Raw genomic sequence first — 17,085 nt, forward strand, 5'->3', positions numbered from 1 at the left:
ACTTATTGAGCTTTAGTAGAAAGGAGATGAATTAATACAGTTTAAATTAAAACCATATGTATTTGAACTTGGGTCTTTACCCTAAAACAAATACATTTGCAGTACAGATGGTGAGGTGGCTTTCAATGATGAAATGGTCTATAATCATCTTGTGAAATCAACCACACCAAGTTACAAGAACCTGCAAAACTCAACTATTACAAGTTTCCATTTTATTCAGAGAATACAATGAAGAAATATTCTTCATTTAATAATTTTCACACTTTCATCTGCATTGATAATTTCACAAAAGAAAAAGTTTTCCGTAATAAACAGGTCACTTCATTCACGACTATCATAAAGCATAGTGTGTGAATATTGAACAAAAGCCAAGTTGAAAGGAAGTTTTGTACACATCCAGCTAAGAAATCTTCTGCTCTAACAAAGGCTGCAACAAGGCCTCATGTCTTAAAGCACAGAAGTCAAACGTGCTGTCAAATCTGTGGGAAGTGGTTCTTGGGTATCCTGCAGATTCTTTGCCTTTTTGATAAAGGAAAATTACATTTCAGTTTGTAATTTTCAGTTTGTCCAATTCCATCAATGTGAAAACAGGTTGCACCAACTCTTTAGAACAATGTTAAAAGTAGTGCAACTCACTTTGGGCTTCAACGCACTGTGTCTCGAAGTGGTAGTACGTGGGATCACCTCTGCGATTCCCCAAGTGGCAAATTTCTTATGTTGGTAATGGCACCGGGGGGAGGTGCAAACTGGAGCCTATCCATTTTACTGGGAAAGGACGATACCCTAGCCACTCACACTTTCTAGTATTCAGCTGTTGAGCAACAGTAGCACACACCTCATTCTCACTTTTGTGCAGCGGGTGGGAAGATTAAAGAGGACAGGAACATACACCAAGATTGAAGGGTTCGAAAAAGAGAAAAATAGCAATTATTAAACGGTCATGTTTTGTCACAACTGTATTAATACTCATTTGGTGCCACAATTTAAGTGCATCTATGGGACAAATGAAGTTTTACCCTACACTGGTAATGATCCTAAAATTTGGAGAGGGGAGGGATGGGGCAGGAGGGAATGGGTCAACAAAAAGTTTGCAAGACTAATGGAAGTAATTGTAGTTGTATAGCACTGCAGTATTCAATTTTTAGCACCAGAATCTCCTGGCAGTAATCAATGCAGTACAAGAATGAAGTATTAAATGAATCTGCATATTCTCTCTCAGGAATGAAAACTCTCAGGCTCCACCCTAGTGCTGTCCTGAAAAGCCTGTCCCTGACAATCTGCTTGAAACAGTTTTGGTTGACAACTCATTTATTTTGTTTGAATGTCTCACTTGTTCCCAATTTAATTTAGATCAGTATTCACAAGCCCATAGTAGGGAGTGTCCAGTTTACCAGATTCACTTTATTGAATATCCCCTTTTGGGAACATTTCTAGTTTGGAGAAAGAGACTCTCTCGAGAGTTTTCATTATATTAAAAAAAATAACTCCCACTATTTTATCAAATATAACTTCAATTAGATAACCTTTTGAGGACTTCTGCACAATATCACTTTAGATTTAAACAGCAGTGTGAACTAAGAAATGTTCTGTGAAGTTCTCTGATGTCTACTTTTGTAATATTTAAATTTTGGCTATTACCGGAAGAGGAATTTAAATAAACTACAGCACAGAAACTTTGTGCATGGTTGGAAAGAACATTCAATTCTCAGGATCAAAACACTTGATCTGCACAATGTCAGATGCTAATCCCCAACTCTTTTACTGGGAACTTAATACCTGTACATTTAAAGGTCTAACTACAGCACAAAAAAAGATAAAAAGACACAACAATGAAGTTATCACAGGCGAGTTTAAAACTTGCCTGTAATAACTTGCTTTTGATCTCTTTATACTTTGCTTTTAAAACATCTTTCAAATGCACTTCATTCAGAAAATGCCACACAAAATGTGCTATTAAATTAACAAGAAAGGAAAGGATGCTGGCTGCTGCTTCATCAGTCCACCACTATTTCCCAAAAGTTTAATTAGTCTTTTAGGTAGGGTAGATGTTGGTGTAGATCTCTCCATGACTATCATAATTTCCAACCATAAGGTAATTCTAGCTTTCTTTTTAAAAAAACCTGAAATTAAGTTTTTTGGTGCAAATTCATTTTTAGGGTACATTTAACACCAATGCCACTAGCTGTTCAGTTAAAAGGAGGAACAATTTCTTGACCAGCCATATACAATAAGTTTTGAAATCTCTTTCCCCACCCCTCCCCCCAAACAAAAGCTTTGGTATGCTTTTTGCAGATTTTTGATGGATGATGCCATAGTGCAAGCACTGCAGCCCTTTCCTCCCAAACAGGTCACGGCTTTAAATTCAAGGCTGCTCATCGCTTGACTTTGCCTAGGTTTGGAGGCATGAGATGGAGAGAATATAAGGAAAAACTTATCCTGGGTTAGTCTTGCACATATTATAGATGGGTCACTTAAGCATAGCAGAGGCCTGGGAGTATGTCGCCTACCAATCCTCTCAACCAGGGTAAAATGTGAGGAGGCACTGGGAGGTCTAAAAGACGGGAAATGGGAAAAGAAGTTTAAAATGAGGCAAGAAGTAGAGGGGTCAATTGCTACAGAGGCATTTTCTGGTAAAGACATTCTCCTTTGAAGGGGAAACTAAAATGTACAAGTGAACTTGCTGTTAAGACAATTTTATTTTAAGGGGACAAGAATACGTACATAAGAGACACTTTGAAAGCATTTAACAAGACTACTTTCTGACAGTAAAACATTATAAATAGACTTGATACATGAAATGGAATTACAAGGCTGTAACCCCATCTCAAGGTTTGATTAACTTTGATAAGCCACTTGAGGTTTCCTGTAGGTTTATGACAAGTTATCCAAACTCCCAAACTGGGTTTCAGGCTTCAATTCTCTTCCAATTATTTATTTAATATTTAGAACGTAATATTTGTGACCATTTCTTCAAAAATGTACCAGGTTACCAGGAGTTGAGGTGCTACCAAATGTCTCAATTCCTCAGTGCAGACTAAATTTTCTCAGCTGGATTATAACATCATGATGGGGTGGGATTTTCAATTTGCAGTATAATTACTGAAAGATTACATTGTATTGTGACACAAAGAAGGGTACTAAATTTCTTTTGGGGGGGGGGGCGAGGGGTGGTGGGTAAGGAGTTGCAGTATTTCCTCAGTGCATCATCATTTTTTTTTTAAATTAGCAAACAGCAGTCAATTTTCATTCCACTTAATAAAATACTGCTAATGGATTCTATCATTGTTGCAAATGCACAGTGGGAATGGATGGAGATGAACATTTGGAAAAAAGGTTATATGAGCCTTTCCACTGTGAAAAGAGCATCATTCATCCTGTGGTCTCCTAGTAGTTTTCCATTTAGAACTCCTAGCACTACCCCTCTAAAATTGCTAAGGAGAGAGGTGAAATAAGTAACATGCTATAACCTTCACCACCGGGAAGGCACTGAAGTATTAACATGTCGTGCCAAAGCCTTCTCCCTGCCTGACTTTCTACACAGCAACCTTCTAATCTTAGCCAAGTCAACTGAGGGAAGATGTCAAGCAGAGGTGAAGCGTCTTTCTCAGAGAAAATGAGTAAAATTAGAAGAAAGTCAACAAAATGCTAATGTCGTGGACTTCCTTGTGGCCTCAGGTCTAGAAACTGGTTACTCACCTGGTCAGGAAATGGTGTATGGTACATGAGAAAAGGGGATTAAAGACAGAAACTTTTATATATGAAGTTATATAGTCAGGCATCTTATTATGTGGAATAACAGATACCTGGATTGATAAAACAGTAACTTGCTCGAATAGTTTTATAAGACATCATAAACCCATGAGACAAACTCAAATCATTTACAATAGTCATCTGAATCCTTCCCTGAAAAACATTCTTGGTATCCATTTAAAATAAACAAACATACTGTTTACATTTCATCTGAGGTTTACATATGCAGTTCAGGCCTTACTTAGGGTTTGATTTTTAGCAGCTGTCTAGGCAGGAGATGTGTGACGAGGTTCACAGGAGAGATTTAACCATTAGGCATCATTACTATAAATTTAATTGCATAATAATCCATAGCTGATTGCTAGAAATTCTACATACAGTGTATGATAAATACATTCATACCATGGTACATTACGGTTCTTTATTACATTGTTAAATATTTGTTCATGTCCCCTTAAAATAAATCTGTCCATTTTAATTTCAACTCTTTTTCCAGTTCTCTGTTTTTTAAATATCTGTGCCCATATTTACTTTTGTGTAGCTCACTACAGCACCACCATATTTCCCCCCCCTCATGTAATGCACCCAATGAAATGGCACCATATTGGTGCATGAACAGAAACTCCCAGTTTCCAACACATTCTTAATCTCTGCGGTGTATCTCGGCCTGCAATTGGGTTTGAATAGAATCAATTCACAGTGCAGCGCAAGGATGCACACTGCTTAACAAAACCATCATGGCAACACTATTAGACAACAAAAAAAAAGCAAATCCAGGCAAATTTTATGAACAGAAGATTGTATGACCTATCGCAAGTGAGCTAGGATAGGTCTTTCCCACAAGTAAAAAACACAGAACTTAGTGTTACAGGCGAGATATTCAGCTTATTTTATGGGTAGGTATTTGCCAGCAGGATCTCAAGTAAAAGATGCTATTTTTGATTGTTGTGTAATTTCAGATTGAATATTACTGATTTTCACATGAAAGATATCAATCCTGCAGTCAGTGAAATGGCCAACTTAATCATGCTTACAGAATAAATAATCCCAATAGGGCCACAAAAACACAGCTGTCCTAATGCCACGATAAACATTCGGTGATATGACTGGCACCATTCTGAAGCTTTGTCTCAGCAGCTATCAACCAACAGATTATCAATCTTTTAGGTTAACCATTTCATATACTCCCCTCCAAGTCTTTCTTCTACAAAAAAAAAGCACCCAATCCAAGATCATCAAATCTGCAATCACTTTCTTGACAGAGCCTCAAAAAACGGCCAACATACATGTCAATGTCACATGTTTACTCACAATACCAGGACTTTATTAACAGAAATCATGTTACCACAAAACAAAAACAAAAAAAAAGTCAAAATGGCACTAATTATTTCTGTGACTGCATTTCTTTTTCCACAATGTTAATGTCATTTATGAACCATAAATTCTATCTAATGGGACAAATGGTTTCAAAATACCGGAACTGCTGTATAGCATGAGACGCAAAAAGATTGGCACGCGAGTAAAAGAGATAGAGAGAGAATAAAGGGAAAGAACGTTTAAAACCAATACTGTAACATTAATATTGTCTGGGCCTCAAATCCGTGGTCGTTAAAATCAACTTCTCTTTATGATGACAAAGAATTTTAAAATGTAAAAGATTTTAAAAATAGAATGATTAAATTTTGTGCAACAAGACTGGCCCAAGTGTTATTTACACATGAACATTCTAGAGGGAAAAAAAAACACAGTGCCCCAGTGACAAGAGCTTACATTTTGGCTTCTAAAATGTAAAATAATAAAATATTTTTAAAAATAAGATGTAATCCTTAGACATCATTCCAAGCACACAAACTGTCTTTAAGTTCTTGGTATTGCAATTTGTACCCTTGTGTTCTTGAGCACACAAAATGGCTCAGAATAGGACCAGTTGATACATCACTATGTAAGGAGCTAGTGATGTCACTGTTCCATCCATCTTTCACCCACTCATTTTATCTTCGACTAAAACGGTTCTTGAAAAATTTTATTGTTTTTGCCATCATTGGTGCAATTTCTGAAAAATAAAAAAAGATAGAAAGTAACAATGGTAACTTATTTAAACCATGAAGTTTTTCTCCATATATGTTACTCAACATTATTTCAATTTTTGCTCCTCCATTTCTTGGTTTCACTGATCGAACATCATCCTCTGGTGGTGATGGCAAGGAAGCTACCTGCATCTGGACTTCTGCCAATATAATCCTTGGGATGGTCATTAGGAGAAGCACAACCACCATCCAGAGTGACTTGCTCTCCCTGTGCAGGAAGTGGCTGATCTGCATTCAGTGCCTTCCACCTCCCAACATCATAACTGACGGGTACCAACACCCTCTGCCAGTCATACAGTAGAACTGTCAACGGTCAATGCACTTCAAAATGTAATTCATCATGTAGGCACATTGGCATGTTAATGTAAAAGACACTATTATTACATTTGTCTTTTTTTTTAAAAAGTGAATTTTACCATCACTTTTTAAAAGCATAATTAAACAGAATTCTGATAAAACAAAGGGATATTAAAAGTAGTTAATTTTGGTTACTTTTTCAACACTTTTGCCTGAACAGTGACTAACGAGATCCTCAGCTAGGGAGCTAGATTGGACAAGTTACTGGTGCTAGCAATGTTAAGGAATTGTAGAAAAGACACAAATCATTGAAGCAACTAAATTTGATGACTGTATCTGTACAGACATTAGTTCAACTACCTCATTTTGTCAGAGCTCAGTTGCTCCTTCCAGTCAACCCACCCCCTGTGCAGAGATCAGCAGCTCACTGTGTAAATAAAATTATTCAAATAGAAATAAACAAGACAACCAAAAAAAAGTGTTACTTATTCACAGTTCTTTCAAACTGATTTTTTTTTAAAAAAGGGAGTCTGGTGATGAACCTTCATTATAATCCCAATTTCAGGAGATCCCTATTTTGTTGTCACTTTTTAAATCACTGATTTTCTTTCCCCCGCCCCCCCACCTTTTCAGACACAAATACATTTTTGCCTCTGATAATGTTTGCAACTCCCTCTAAATGGCCAAGGCAATCAGTATCACCATTGAATAAACTGACGAGACTTAATTTAGAGAATTTTTTTTTTTACTTGTAATGAAGCCATCACACTAGAGTGTAACAGTGAGTTAGCAAGCTGGCAAACCAGGCGTGCTCTTAATAACTGTGAACTCAAAGTGAATTGATCAGTTAGTGGAAGGAAGTTCTTCCCCTCCCTCAAACTTTTTAGTGCTGCTTTTCTGAAGGTAGTCACTCTTGCTGCGGTACAGTTTCAAGGTCCTAGCAGCCATGTATGCCTTAGCCAAGTGGTATTTATTCGTGTGTAAATCTAGTCAGTGAACAGGAGAGGCGCAGATGATAGCCAAGGCTGATCTTATCTTCACCCAGCATGCACATACATCCACTTTCTAGACAGTGACAATGAACAGGAACCCTGATTGATTTTTCTGCTATAAAGCGTCTTTTCCGCTCCAGGTAAGATCAACTAACTCACACATTAGGGATCAAACCTAGGTGCTTCCAGGTTTGAATATCTGTGCTACACCATGCAATGCATCTACCAACTGAGCAGTCAGGAGAGCCAGACAGCAGCTCTTTATTGCAAAGAACAATACAATAACCCAATTGGGAGTGTTGGATGTGGTTACTGTGCAGCGAGATTCCAGTCCCCCACTGTCATCCGTCACTCAACAAACACAGAATTCACTACAAAAAAAAATATTGAGGCATCTGGAACAGCAGAAAAATATTTTCTTCGCTTACTTTTGACTTGGGGTTTCTTGGATTCATGGATTCCCCCTCCACTACTGGGCAGGGTCAGACTTGATGATGTGGAGCCATGGCTAGTACTAGGACCATCAAAGGACTGATTTCCTCCCCCACTACCACTGCTGCTGCTTCCTGTTTGACTATGCATCTTTATCCTATAGAAAAACAGTTTTAAGAAATTAAAAAATTGTGACTTCAACAGCTCCCAATGCATTCTATAGATTTAACTGAGCACCGAGTGAGGTTTCACAATATGAAAAAACTTCTCTAGAAGTGATTTTTTCCCCAGTTTTTTGACATGGAAATAAATAAAAATCTATTATTAGGTCCACAAAAGTACTTCTTACCCTGCCAAAGGGCTAAAAATGAATGCTGTGACTTGCACTATATCTAAATAAACTATAGACATTACCTTGGAGCCGCTGGAATAGATATTCCAGTCCCATGCTTCTCCTGTCTGCGCCTTACATCTCTGGGTGGCTTTACCTCGGTGTTGAGGAAGGCCAGCTTTGCCTGGCGGCCTGTTTATAAAACACAAGCATCTCAGTACTTAAGAGCTAGGAAAACAGTTGTAATTCTTCACCAAATCACACGAATCCTGCATTTGGCAGAGAGGCCACATTTAAAGAACACGCAGAAACCTGCCTCACTGGTGTTGTAAAGAATGTTCATCTACATGTTTTGAGAGATGTGCTATTCAAGGAATTGTGGGAGGAGCCAGTCATTTGGGCCAAAATTGAAAAATATTCTGCTTCTCACTATCAGAACATAACAAGAATATTTTCTTTTAAATCAAGTGAAATAATAGAATCATACAGCACAGAAGGAGGTCAGCCAGCCCCTCATGCCTGTGCTGGCTCTTTGAAAGAGCTATCCAATTAGTCCCACTCCCCTGCCCTTTCCCATAGCTCTGCAAATGTTTCCTTTTCACGTATATATCCAATTTCATTTTGCAAGTTACTATTGAATGCGCTTCCACCACCCATTCAAACAATGCATCCCAGATTATAACTTGCTAAACAATAATAGCTTAACACTTTCTATATTCAATAATGTAAAAATGGACCTTTCATAATTTAGCATTTTACATTATGTACACTTTCACTCGGAAGCATTGGAAACAGAAAATGTTTTTAAATCAGAAAACATCATTTGTTCATATGTTATATTGGCTCAATATAAAATAATTTGATTTAACTGGCTGACAGCGCTGTAATTACTAAAATTGCTCTTTACCCTTTGGTTTGCTGGCATGAGCCGAACTAATGCTTTGTGTTATAGCTCGCAGTTTCTGCTCTCGTTCATCATGAAGACGTAGATACATTTCACGCCATGACTCAAATTCCTGTCGGTCCTGGTTCTTAAAGTCTCTACTACAATGTCTCAGCCACAGGTGATCGGTTTCTTCAACAAAAGTCTGTTTGGCAGCAAAAATGCACAATTAGACACCTATGCCTCAAGCTGCAGCAGAGGACAAAGGAAAGGTCTAGAAAATGCTGTTAGAGGGAAACTCTGACAATAATGTTACAGGTACCAAGTTAACCAACTCCAGGATATCACAGCCTGTTACCATACACTACCTGCTCTTCGCTGCAGTGCTCCTTTACCCAAACATTTTATATGGATATATATTAACACGAATAGATTTTAAAAAATTCTGGCCCATTGTATCTTTGTACTGTAAGCTAATCATAAACACAATCAGCTTGTGTCCAAATTACTCAATGCCCAATTCAATCCCTAGTGTTTATTTAGTTTATTGCAGTCAATGCAAGAGTAGTGGTGATACAATCTGCCGCAATGCCAATGGCTTATGGGGAGGGGGAACACTGCCAGGGTTTCTGCTTCTGATCACTATCTAAATGACCCATGCTGGAAAGTGTATGTTTACAGATATCTGGTGAGGACAGGATAGGTTTCAGCTATAATGCTCCATATAGTCAAATAACTTGTCAACACTCACCATCAAGACTAACACATTAAAATTGGCCACTTGGGTAAAGTACCACAGAACAAAACCCATCATGAATCAGTGCTTACAAGAGAGTTGGAGGAGCAGGAGAGAAAGGAGAGAAAAAACAGTCGATGTTTTGGAAAGTAATTCATCTCACGTCTCCCCTGTAGGGTCAAAGCAGTGTAAATACATTTTTGAACATCAACTTACATAGAGTTAGTTCCAGTCTACAGCACAGAAACAGGCAATTCGGCCCAACTAGTCTATGCCGGTGTTTATGCTTCACACGAGACACCTCCCTCCCTACTTCATCTAACCCTATCAGCATATCCTTCTACTTCTTTCTCCTCAGTGTACTTATCTAGCTTCCCCTTAAATGCATCTATGCTATTTGCCTCAACTACTCCCTGTGGTAGCGCATTCCACATTCTTACCACTCTTTGGTTAAAGAAGTTTCTCCTGAATTCCCTATTGGATTTATTAGTAACTATCTTATATTGATGACCTCTGGTTTTGGACTCCACCACAAATAGAAACATTTTCTCTAAGTCTACCCTATCAAACCCTTTCATTATCTTAAAGACCTTCATCAGGTCACCGTTCAGCCTTCCCTTTTCTAGCAAAAAAAGCCCCAGCCTGTTTAGTCTTTCCTGATAAATATATCCTTGTGAATCTTTTTTGCACCTTCCCCAGTGCCTTTATATCCTTTTTATAATATGGGACCAGAACTATGCACAGTACTCCAAGTGTGGACTAACGAAGGTTCTATACAAGTTTAACATAACTTCTCTGCTTTTCAATTCTATCCCCTTAGAAATGAACTCTAGTGCTTAGTTTGCCTTTTTTAATGGCCTTGTTAACCTGCGTAGCTACTTTGTGATTTGTGTATCTGTGCTTCTAGACATTGGGAGCTGAAATTGGGCGGCAGTCAATGGGAAAGAAAATCAGGCATGTGTAAAACGGGCTGCCGATCCGCTATTGCCCATTTTGTACTACCACTGAAGACCAATTTCATCCTCTAGTTGTCTGCTGCATCAGAGCTGAAGTTCCTCCTGTGACTCAATTTCCTCCCTTCTCTAGCTCTATAAAACCCACCACTCCAGAAACAGAACACCCCTGTCAAGATCTGTGTGAGACCCATGTCATCCAGTTAGTTATTTTCAATAGATATGGAATGTCTGGAACAAACTGAGCAATTTCGAGATGTAATATTATCTAAATAGCATCACCCACACCTTCTACAGAAGCCAAAGTGAGGATGCAAATACTCAATAAGATCATCAATCTGGATTGTTACTTGCAAATAAGACCTGGTTAAAGAAAATCAATGCGCAGCCACAGAATAGCTAACCCAAATAGGCATGAAAACAAATGGAATAAGGGCTTTAAAAAACAAGATAATCCATGGGCAGACTGTGATAAATTCTGTGTATTTTTACAGAGAGTTAAAAAAATGATTTATGATATTATGTACAAAACTACAAACAACATGTTTGATACCCAAATCCAGCACACTCATTTACATTCATAGCAGGAGGCTCGTGTGGAGCATAAAGGCCAGTTTAGATTAGTTGGGTCGAATGGCCTGTTTCTGTGCTGTAGACTCTTACATAATATGTAATCTCTGAGAACCCGAACTCAAACACACCGAACTCAAACATATGATAGCCCATTTACTGAAACTTCCTATGCTACCAGTGGGCTACTGGAATGGTCTAGATTATCAGAAAATATGCAGTGTCTTGTATTTGGGAATCTCAGTGTCCCATTTGTTTAACCATACACACTGCTCATTATTCAAATTCAATTTGAGGGCGAAGTAGTGCATGGTAAATGAGTTATAAATATTACATTATAATTTTGCATCAACAGCTTTCCTGATGACTCAGCAGGCTTACAGCAAGTAGCTGAGCTGTACACACCAGGAAGGTTCAAATCCCAGTCTGCATGAACTGATCTCAACACAAAAAAAAAACAAAAATGCAAGCACTCCCGCTTCGGATTGCTATCGGCAACCTCTGCTGGGAAGTGCAGATGTTTAAAGATCAAGTTGGATGGGATCACACTTGGCTGTGTCGACCTTCACCCGCTCAAATAGCCTGATGACTCTCATTGTCCACTTGAATGAGGTACTGGAGGGTGACTGATAATTGTAGAACTGTCCAGAGCAAGGAGTTGATGCCTTTGGGAGGGAAGGGAAGTCTGTCCAAGCATATCAGCCTGTTAAAGCACAGGGGAAAGGAGAAAAACTTTGTATCAAATCTTTCCCTTTTCACGACGTAGTCACAGTTGTTTATATATGTACAGTAAAATCAAAGTTACCAAAAAATACAATGAGAAAAATAAAAGAGTGTGGTGTACAGGAGAAGTCAGAAGATGGCATGGAAGTGCTATAAATCAGCAATACAAACACGCATACAGAATCTTGTCCAAGTGATTATGTAGCAGCTCAAAACTCAAAAGTAAGAAAAATAAATTGCCAAAAAAGAAGTTAGAAAAGTGCATTACAGAACTGCTACACTTCCCAACCTAGTCTGACCTTGCTCCTGTGGGACGTCTGACAAACACTGAAATAAAAAGTCAGGTTCAGATCATCTGACCTTCTGGCAGCTCTTTCAAAAACAGTAACCTCATCCGTCGTATCTGTCTGTGACCATGTAGTTGTGAAACCTGCACCAGCATGAGCTATTTTAGTGTTTATTAGACAGCCACCTGTATCCCAGAAGTTTCCAAACTTTCAGCCAGTCCTGCAAAATAGCCACAGGAAACAAACAGCAACTCTATGCTCACACAACTCTAACACTGGGTTTCCGCAATGGGTTTGGGTTACCAAACATGCTCTGAGGTGCACTCTTCATATATCATACCCACCCTTTACATACACCAAGGTTTTACAGAACCCAACATTTACATCTCAAATTTTGCCTTAATGCCAACACTGGCCAACTGATTAATGGTATTACTGAGAAATGTAAATAGTCATTTATAAATGAATCTCAGATCAAAGCTGAAGTTATTTGCATTATTTTTATTTTTGTTCATTGTGCCCCATTTTCACTCCTCCCAGACCAACACATTCACCGCTCCACTACATTTCTACTTGCTTCAGTATCTCACTTTCCACGACTATAGTTCTCTCTGAGATACACCCATCTCTTTTTCAAATGATGCACATCCATTTCTAAAAAAACTCGGTCCTTCACAGTCATGTACCAGCCCCTCAGAATACTTCAGTCCCTGAAATCAACACTGGACTTGATGATCCTTTTTAAACACAAAGTCACCAGGCTTTCTAGATTATTGACTGACTGACTGATTGACTGACTGACCCACCAACCAGGAAAAGTCCTGGATCAGCAGCAGTATCAACATTACTGCTACCTCACAGTGTCCTGTCACTACAGATGGGTATTTTCTACAGTATAGAACTCTTTTCCTTTCCCCTCCCCCCTAATTTTATTACATGCACATTTTTCAAAAAAATCATATCTTTTGACCAGTTAGGCAATTTTCATTCTGTTCCTCAGTAAAAGCTTCTTTGTTTTGGAAAAAAAATTAATTAGCAAAATTACAATGTGGACTGTTTTAAAAATTACGGTTGTTCACCCCTAAGTAAAGGATGCACAATTTGGTCAAAGTGTTAAAGTGGGGAATGTTGCTCAGTTAATTGATCCAAGGTTAGTATTTTGCAGTCAGAGCCCCAGTGGGGAAACAAAATTCAGAGGAAACTTCACTATCAGATGGTTGACAGCAGCCATGGCATCTCAGCAAGAGTCAGTAGCTTCAGAAAGGGAGGAACCATTGGAGGTGCTCTAAATGCAAGGAGATTAATGATGCACACAGACATCAAAACACCATTTAAACTGAGGATCTTTATATGGCAACACAAATATCACACAAAATGCAAACAGATCTCTCCCCCAAAAGGCTCTGCATGCGTGGATTAGTGGAGCTTTCAAGACCGAGATCGATAGATTTTTGTTAGGTAAGGGTATCAAGGGATACGATGCAACGGGTAAATGGGATTGAGGTACAGATCAGCCATGATCTAATTGAATGGCAGTGCAGGCTCAAGGGGCCGAATAGCCCATTCCTGTTCCTATCTCATTAACTGATGCTTGTAAACAGGAATCTCTTACCAATGGCTTGGTACCAGTTGATGCAGTCCATAAACATGGTCACCATGAAGATTTTTATTGAATTTTACAGCACCGGAAGAGGTCATTCAGCCAATCTCACCTGTGCCAGCTGAAAGAGCTGACCATTTCGTCTCTTTTCCCAGATCCCTTTACATTTTTCTCTTTCAAATATTTATCCACTTCCCTTCTAAAAACGATTATAGATTCTGCTTCCACCCCTATTTCTGGTAGGATAGTCTATGTTCTAACAACCCATTATATATAAAACAAAATCTCCTAACCTCTTCCTTCATTCTTTTGGTGACTAACTTAAATTTATGCCCTCCATTCCTTCATTCTTTTGGTTACTGATTCACCAAGCAATAGAAATAGTTTTAACCAATGTACCTTATCAAAACCCCTCAATTTTGAACACCTTTCAGACTTCTTCACCTTCTTTGTTCTGATGAAAAGAGCCCCAGTTTCTCCTCATTACTAAAACATCCCATTCTATTATCTCTGTGAATCTCTTCTGCATCCTCTCTAAGGCCTGGATATCCTCCTAAAGCAGTGTACCCAAAAAGTGTTCACAATATCTTAACTGTAGCTTAACCGTTGATTGAATACAAAAGCAAAGTGTGACAATCATCCATTTGGAAATATATATATATATATATATTTAAAAAAACAATTTAGCAACTTGTCCCCCCACTTTTAAAGATCAGTGCATCTGAAACCCCAGGTCTCTCTGCCCTTCTACTCCTTCTAAGGCTATATCATTTTTTGTATATTTCCTCTCCTTATTTGTCCTCTCAAAACATATCACCTCACATTTCCTCACATTGAATTTCATCCAACATTTAACCTGGCCTGAAGCTGTTTTGACTCTTGGAAGACATCACTGTTTACACCCCTCCAGTCCAAGAAACAGACACAAGTCACTATTCTGTTTCCTGTCCTCTAGCCAACTTCTTTTCCATGCTGCCACATTCCAATTTGATACCATGCAACACTTTTGAATATGTAGAGAGAGACACACACACACACGATTCATTGCCTCGCCTTTATCAATATTCTCTGTTATTTCCTCAAAGAACTCTAATTAACTTTGTCAGACAAAATTTGCCTTTTATAAATCAAGTTCAGTTCTGTCAAAAGGTCTCTGATCTGAAACGTTAACTCTGTTTCTTTCTCCACAGGTGCTGCCTCGCTTGCTGAGCTTTTCCAGCATTTTCTGATTTTATTTCAGATTTCCAGCATTCGTAGTATTTTGCTTTTGATTTTATAAATCAATGCTGGCTATCCTTAAATTAACACATCTTTCCAAGTATTCTTTTTATCCCCGTCACTATGGCTTCTAAAAGCTTACCCATTAATGTTACGTTGACTGGTCAATTGTTACCCATTTTATCCTTCCACTCTTTTTAAACATACAGAGGTGTCACACTAGTAATCCTCCAATCTCCTGGTACAACTAAATGTCCAAAGATGCTTAAATTTCATGATCAGAGCCTCTGCTATTTCAAGTTCAATTTTCCCCTCAGTATTCTAAGATACAGGTCATCAGGCCTGGTGACTTTTCTAAGTTCTGAGTTCCACCAACTTTTCCTCATTTATAATTAATCTATCTAAAGCTTACTCCTTTTATTCCTACTATCAGAGTCTCTGGAAATCTATGGCTCCATGGATGTATCTCACATAAGCGACTATTCTTCATTGTGACCCCAGATAGTGAGTGCTAGCAAACAATATGACTAAAAGGGGCTTCACATCTAAGTTTGATTCTGTTCACACCTGACATCCATTCAAGACGCACTTCCAGCAGGGGTCATTAGTTAACAGTTGGGAGTGGGAACCTTGGCTTATTTCTTCTTCCCTAACCTGCGAGTGCTGAGGCCAAATGCCACGCTACTGCAGCTGCCTTGGGTGGCATCGGCTAACTCAGCATAGATTTAGGATCCAACCTTTATGGCACAGCTATCACCATCTTAACCAGGTGACCTATTGGGAGCCACAGAAGCTAAAAAAATTCCCAACCTGCAGCCATAGCTCACTTTCTGAAGTGTACCAGCAGATTTTTGCTGTTGGTTAGCTGTTCGAAGAAGAGTATAGGACTTCTTCTGGCGTCTTGGCCAATATTCATCCCTAAACCACCATCACTAAAATAAATTATTTATCTCACTGCTCTTGGTATGTCCTTGCTGTGCACAAATTGGTGGCCACGGTCCCTACAATACAAGTGTGACTACACTTCAAAAGAAGTTCACTGGCTGTGAAGTGCTTTGGGATGTACTGAGGTTGTGAAAAGCACTATATAGATGCAAGTTCTTTCTTTCTTTCAAGTCAATGTGTACATTGCCAACAATGGCGTGACAAAGAGTGTACAAGAAAAAAGTGTTATGACTGGGGTCATGACCATAATTCCTCTCATGGTGGGTTCCTGATCTCGGCCAGGCCAATTAAAAAAAAAAGAGCGTTTCTCCCCACCTCCTAATAGTTGCTTAAAGTGTCTCAATCAATTTTTGTCCGCAATCACCTGAAAACAAGCTTTTAAAATGCAAATAAGAAGTTTCAAAAGTCTGGTTGTATCATGGAAAACAGTAATTTATACCATTAAGATCCATAAACTACACTTTAGTGAATCAGAACCTCAGTACGCCCTATGGGAAACTACATAAACATATAAAGATAGGACTGTGATGTAGAGAAGGAGTTAACTTGGTTTTTCTATTAGTAAAGGAGACAAATAGTGAATAGTAGAGCACCACAGTGAGCAGCTCCTGTACCTTCCTGTTAACTTCCATTTTAGGACTCAGAACACAAGCTTACCGGATTGCAGTCCTCAATCCGATACAGCTGATCAGGGGTACACCGCTCCAGCACAGGCTCTAAGATTTCAAACGGCACTCCTCCGACTTCATGAATAGCTGCAAGAAAGCACAGTAGATACTGAGAACAAAAATACAAAACAAAAACACAGAACAAAACAGTACATACAGGACCTTTATGAAGTAACGCCAGCTGAAGGGTGCAGCTTCGAGGAATTTCCCGGCCATAACATTGCAAAATGATATATTTTTTTTAATTCATTCATGGGATGTAGGCGTCGCTAGCAAGGCCAGCATTTATTATCCATCCCTAATTGCCCTCGAGAAGGTGGTGGTGAGCCGCCTTCTTGAACCGCTGCAGTCCACGTGATGAAGGTACTCACACAGTACCGTTAGGTAGGGAGTTCCAGGATTTTGACCCAGTGACAATGAAGGAACGGCGATATATTTCCAAGTCAGGATGGTGTGTGACTTGAATTGAACGTGCAGGTGGAGTTGTTCCCATGCACTTGCTGCCCTTGTCCTTCTAGGAGGTAGAAGTCGTGGATTTGGGAGGTGCTGTCGAAGAAGCTATGGCGAATTGCTGCAATGCACCTTGTAGATGGTACACACTGTAGCCACGGTG

At 38.9% G+C, this 17,085-nt stretch overlaps 1 protein-coding gene across 2 annotated transcripts in view; it reads right to left on the reverse strand.

Moving 5' to 3' along the window:
* Window positions 1-234: 234 nt before the first annotated feature.
* The window catches only part of eloa (elongin A), a 71,442-nt gene continuing 54,591 nt past the window's right edge, over window positions 235-17,085 (reverse strand). Inside the window, exons 7-11 of one of the 2 annotated variants that reach the window (XM_068006519.1) lie at window positions 16,462-16,559; window positions 8,797-8,977; window positions 7,973-8,081; window positions 7,555-7,715; window positions 237-5,803 (exon numbers count right to left, since the gene is read on the reverse strand). In XM_068006519.1, coding sequence (XP_067862620.1) covers window positions 5,742-5,803; window positions 7,555-7,715; window positions 7,973-8,081; window positions 8,797-8,977; window positions 16,462-16,559 — 611 coding nt within the window. In that variant the 3' untranslated portion in view covers window positions 237-5,741. Of the gene's footprint in view, window positions 5,804-7,554; window positions 7,716-7,972; window positions 8,082-8,796; window positions 8,978-16,461; window positions 16,560-17,085 lie in introns of both variants that reach the window. The other variant, XM_068006520.1, reaches the window with a different exon arrangement.

Source organism: Heptranchias perlo, chromosome 26 (genome assembly GCF_035084215.1).
Source record: "Heptranchias perlo isolate sHepPer1 chromosome 26, sHepPer1.hap1, whole genome shotgun sequence".
In the NCBI taxonomy this organism is placed as follows: domain Eukaryota; kingdom Metazoa; phylum Chordata; class Chondrichthyes; order Hexanchiformes; family Hexanchidae; genus Heptranchias; species Heptranchias perlo.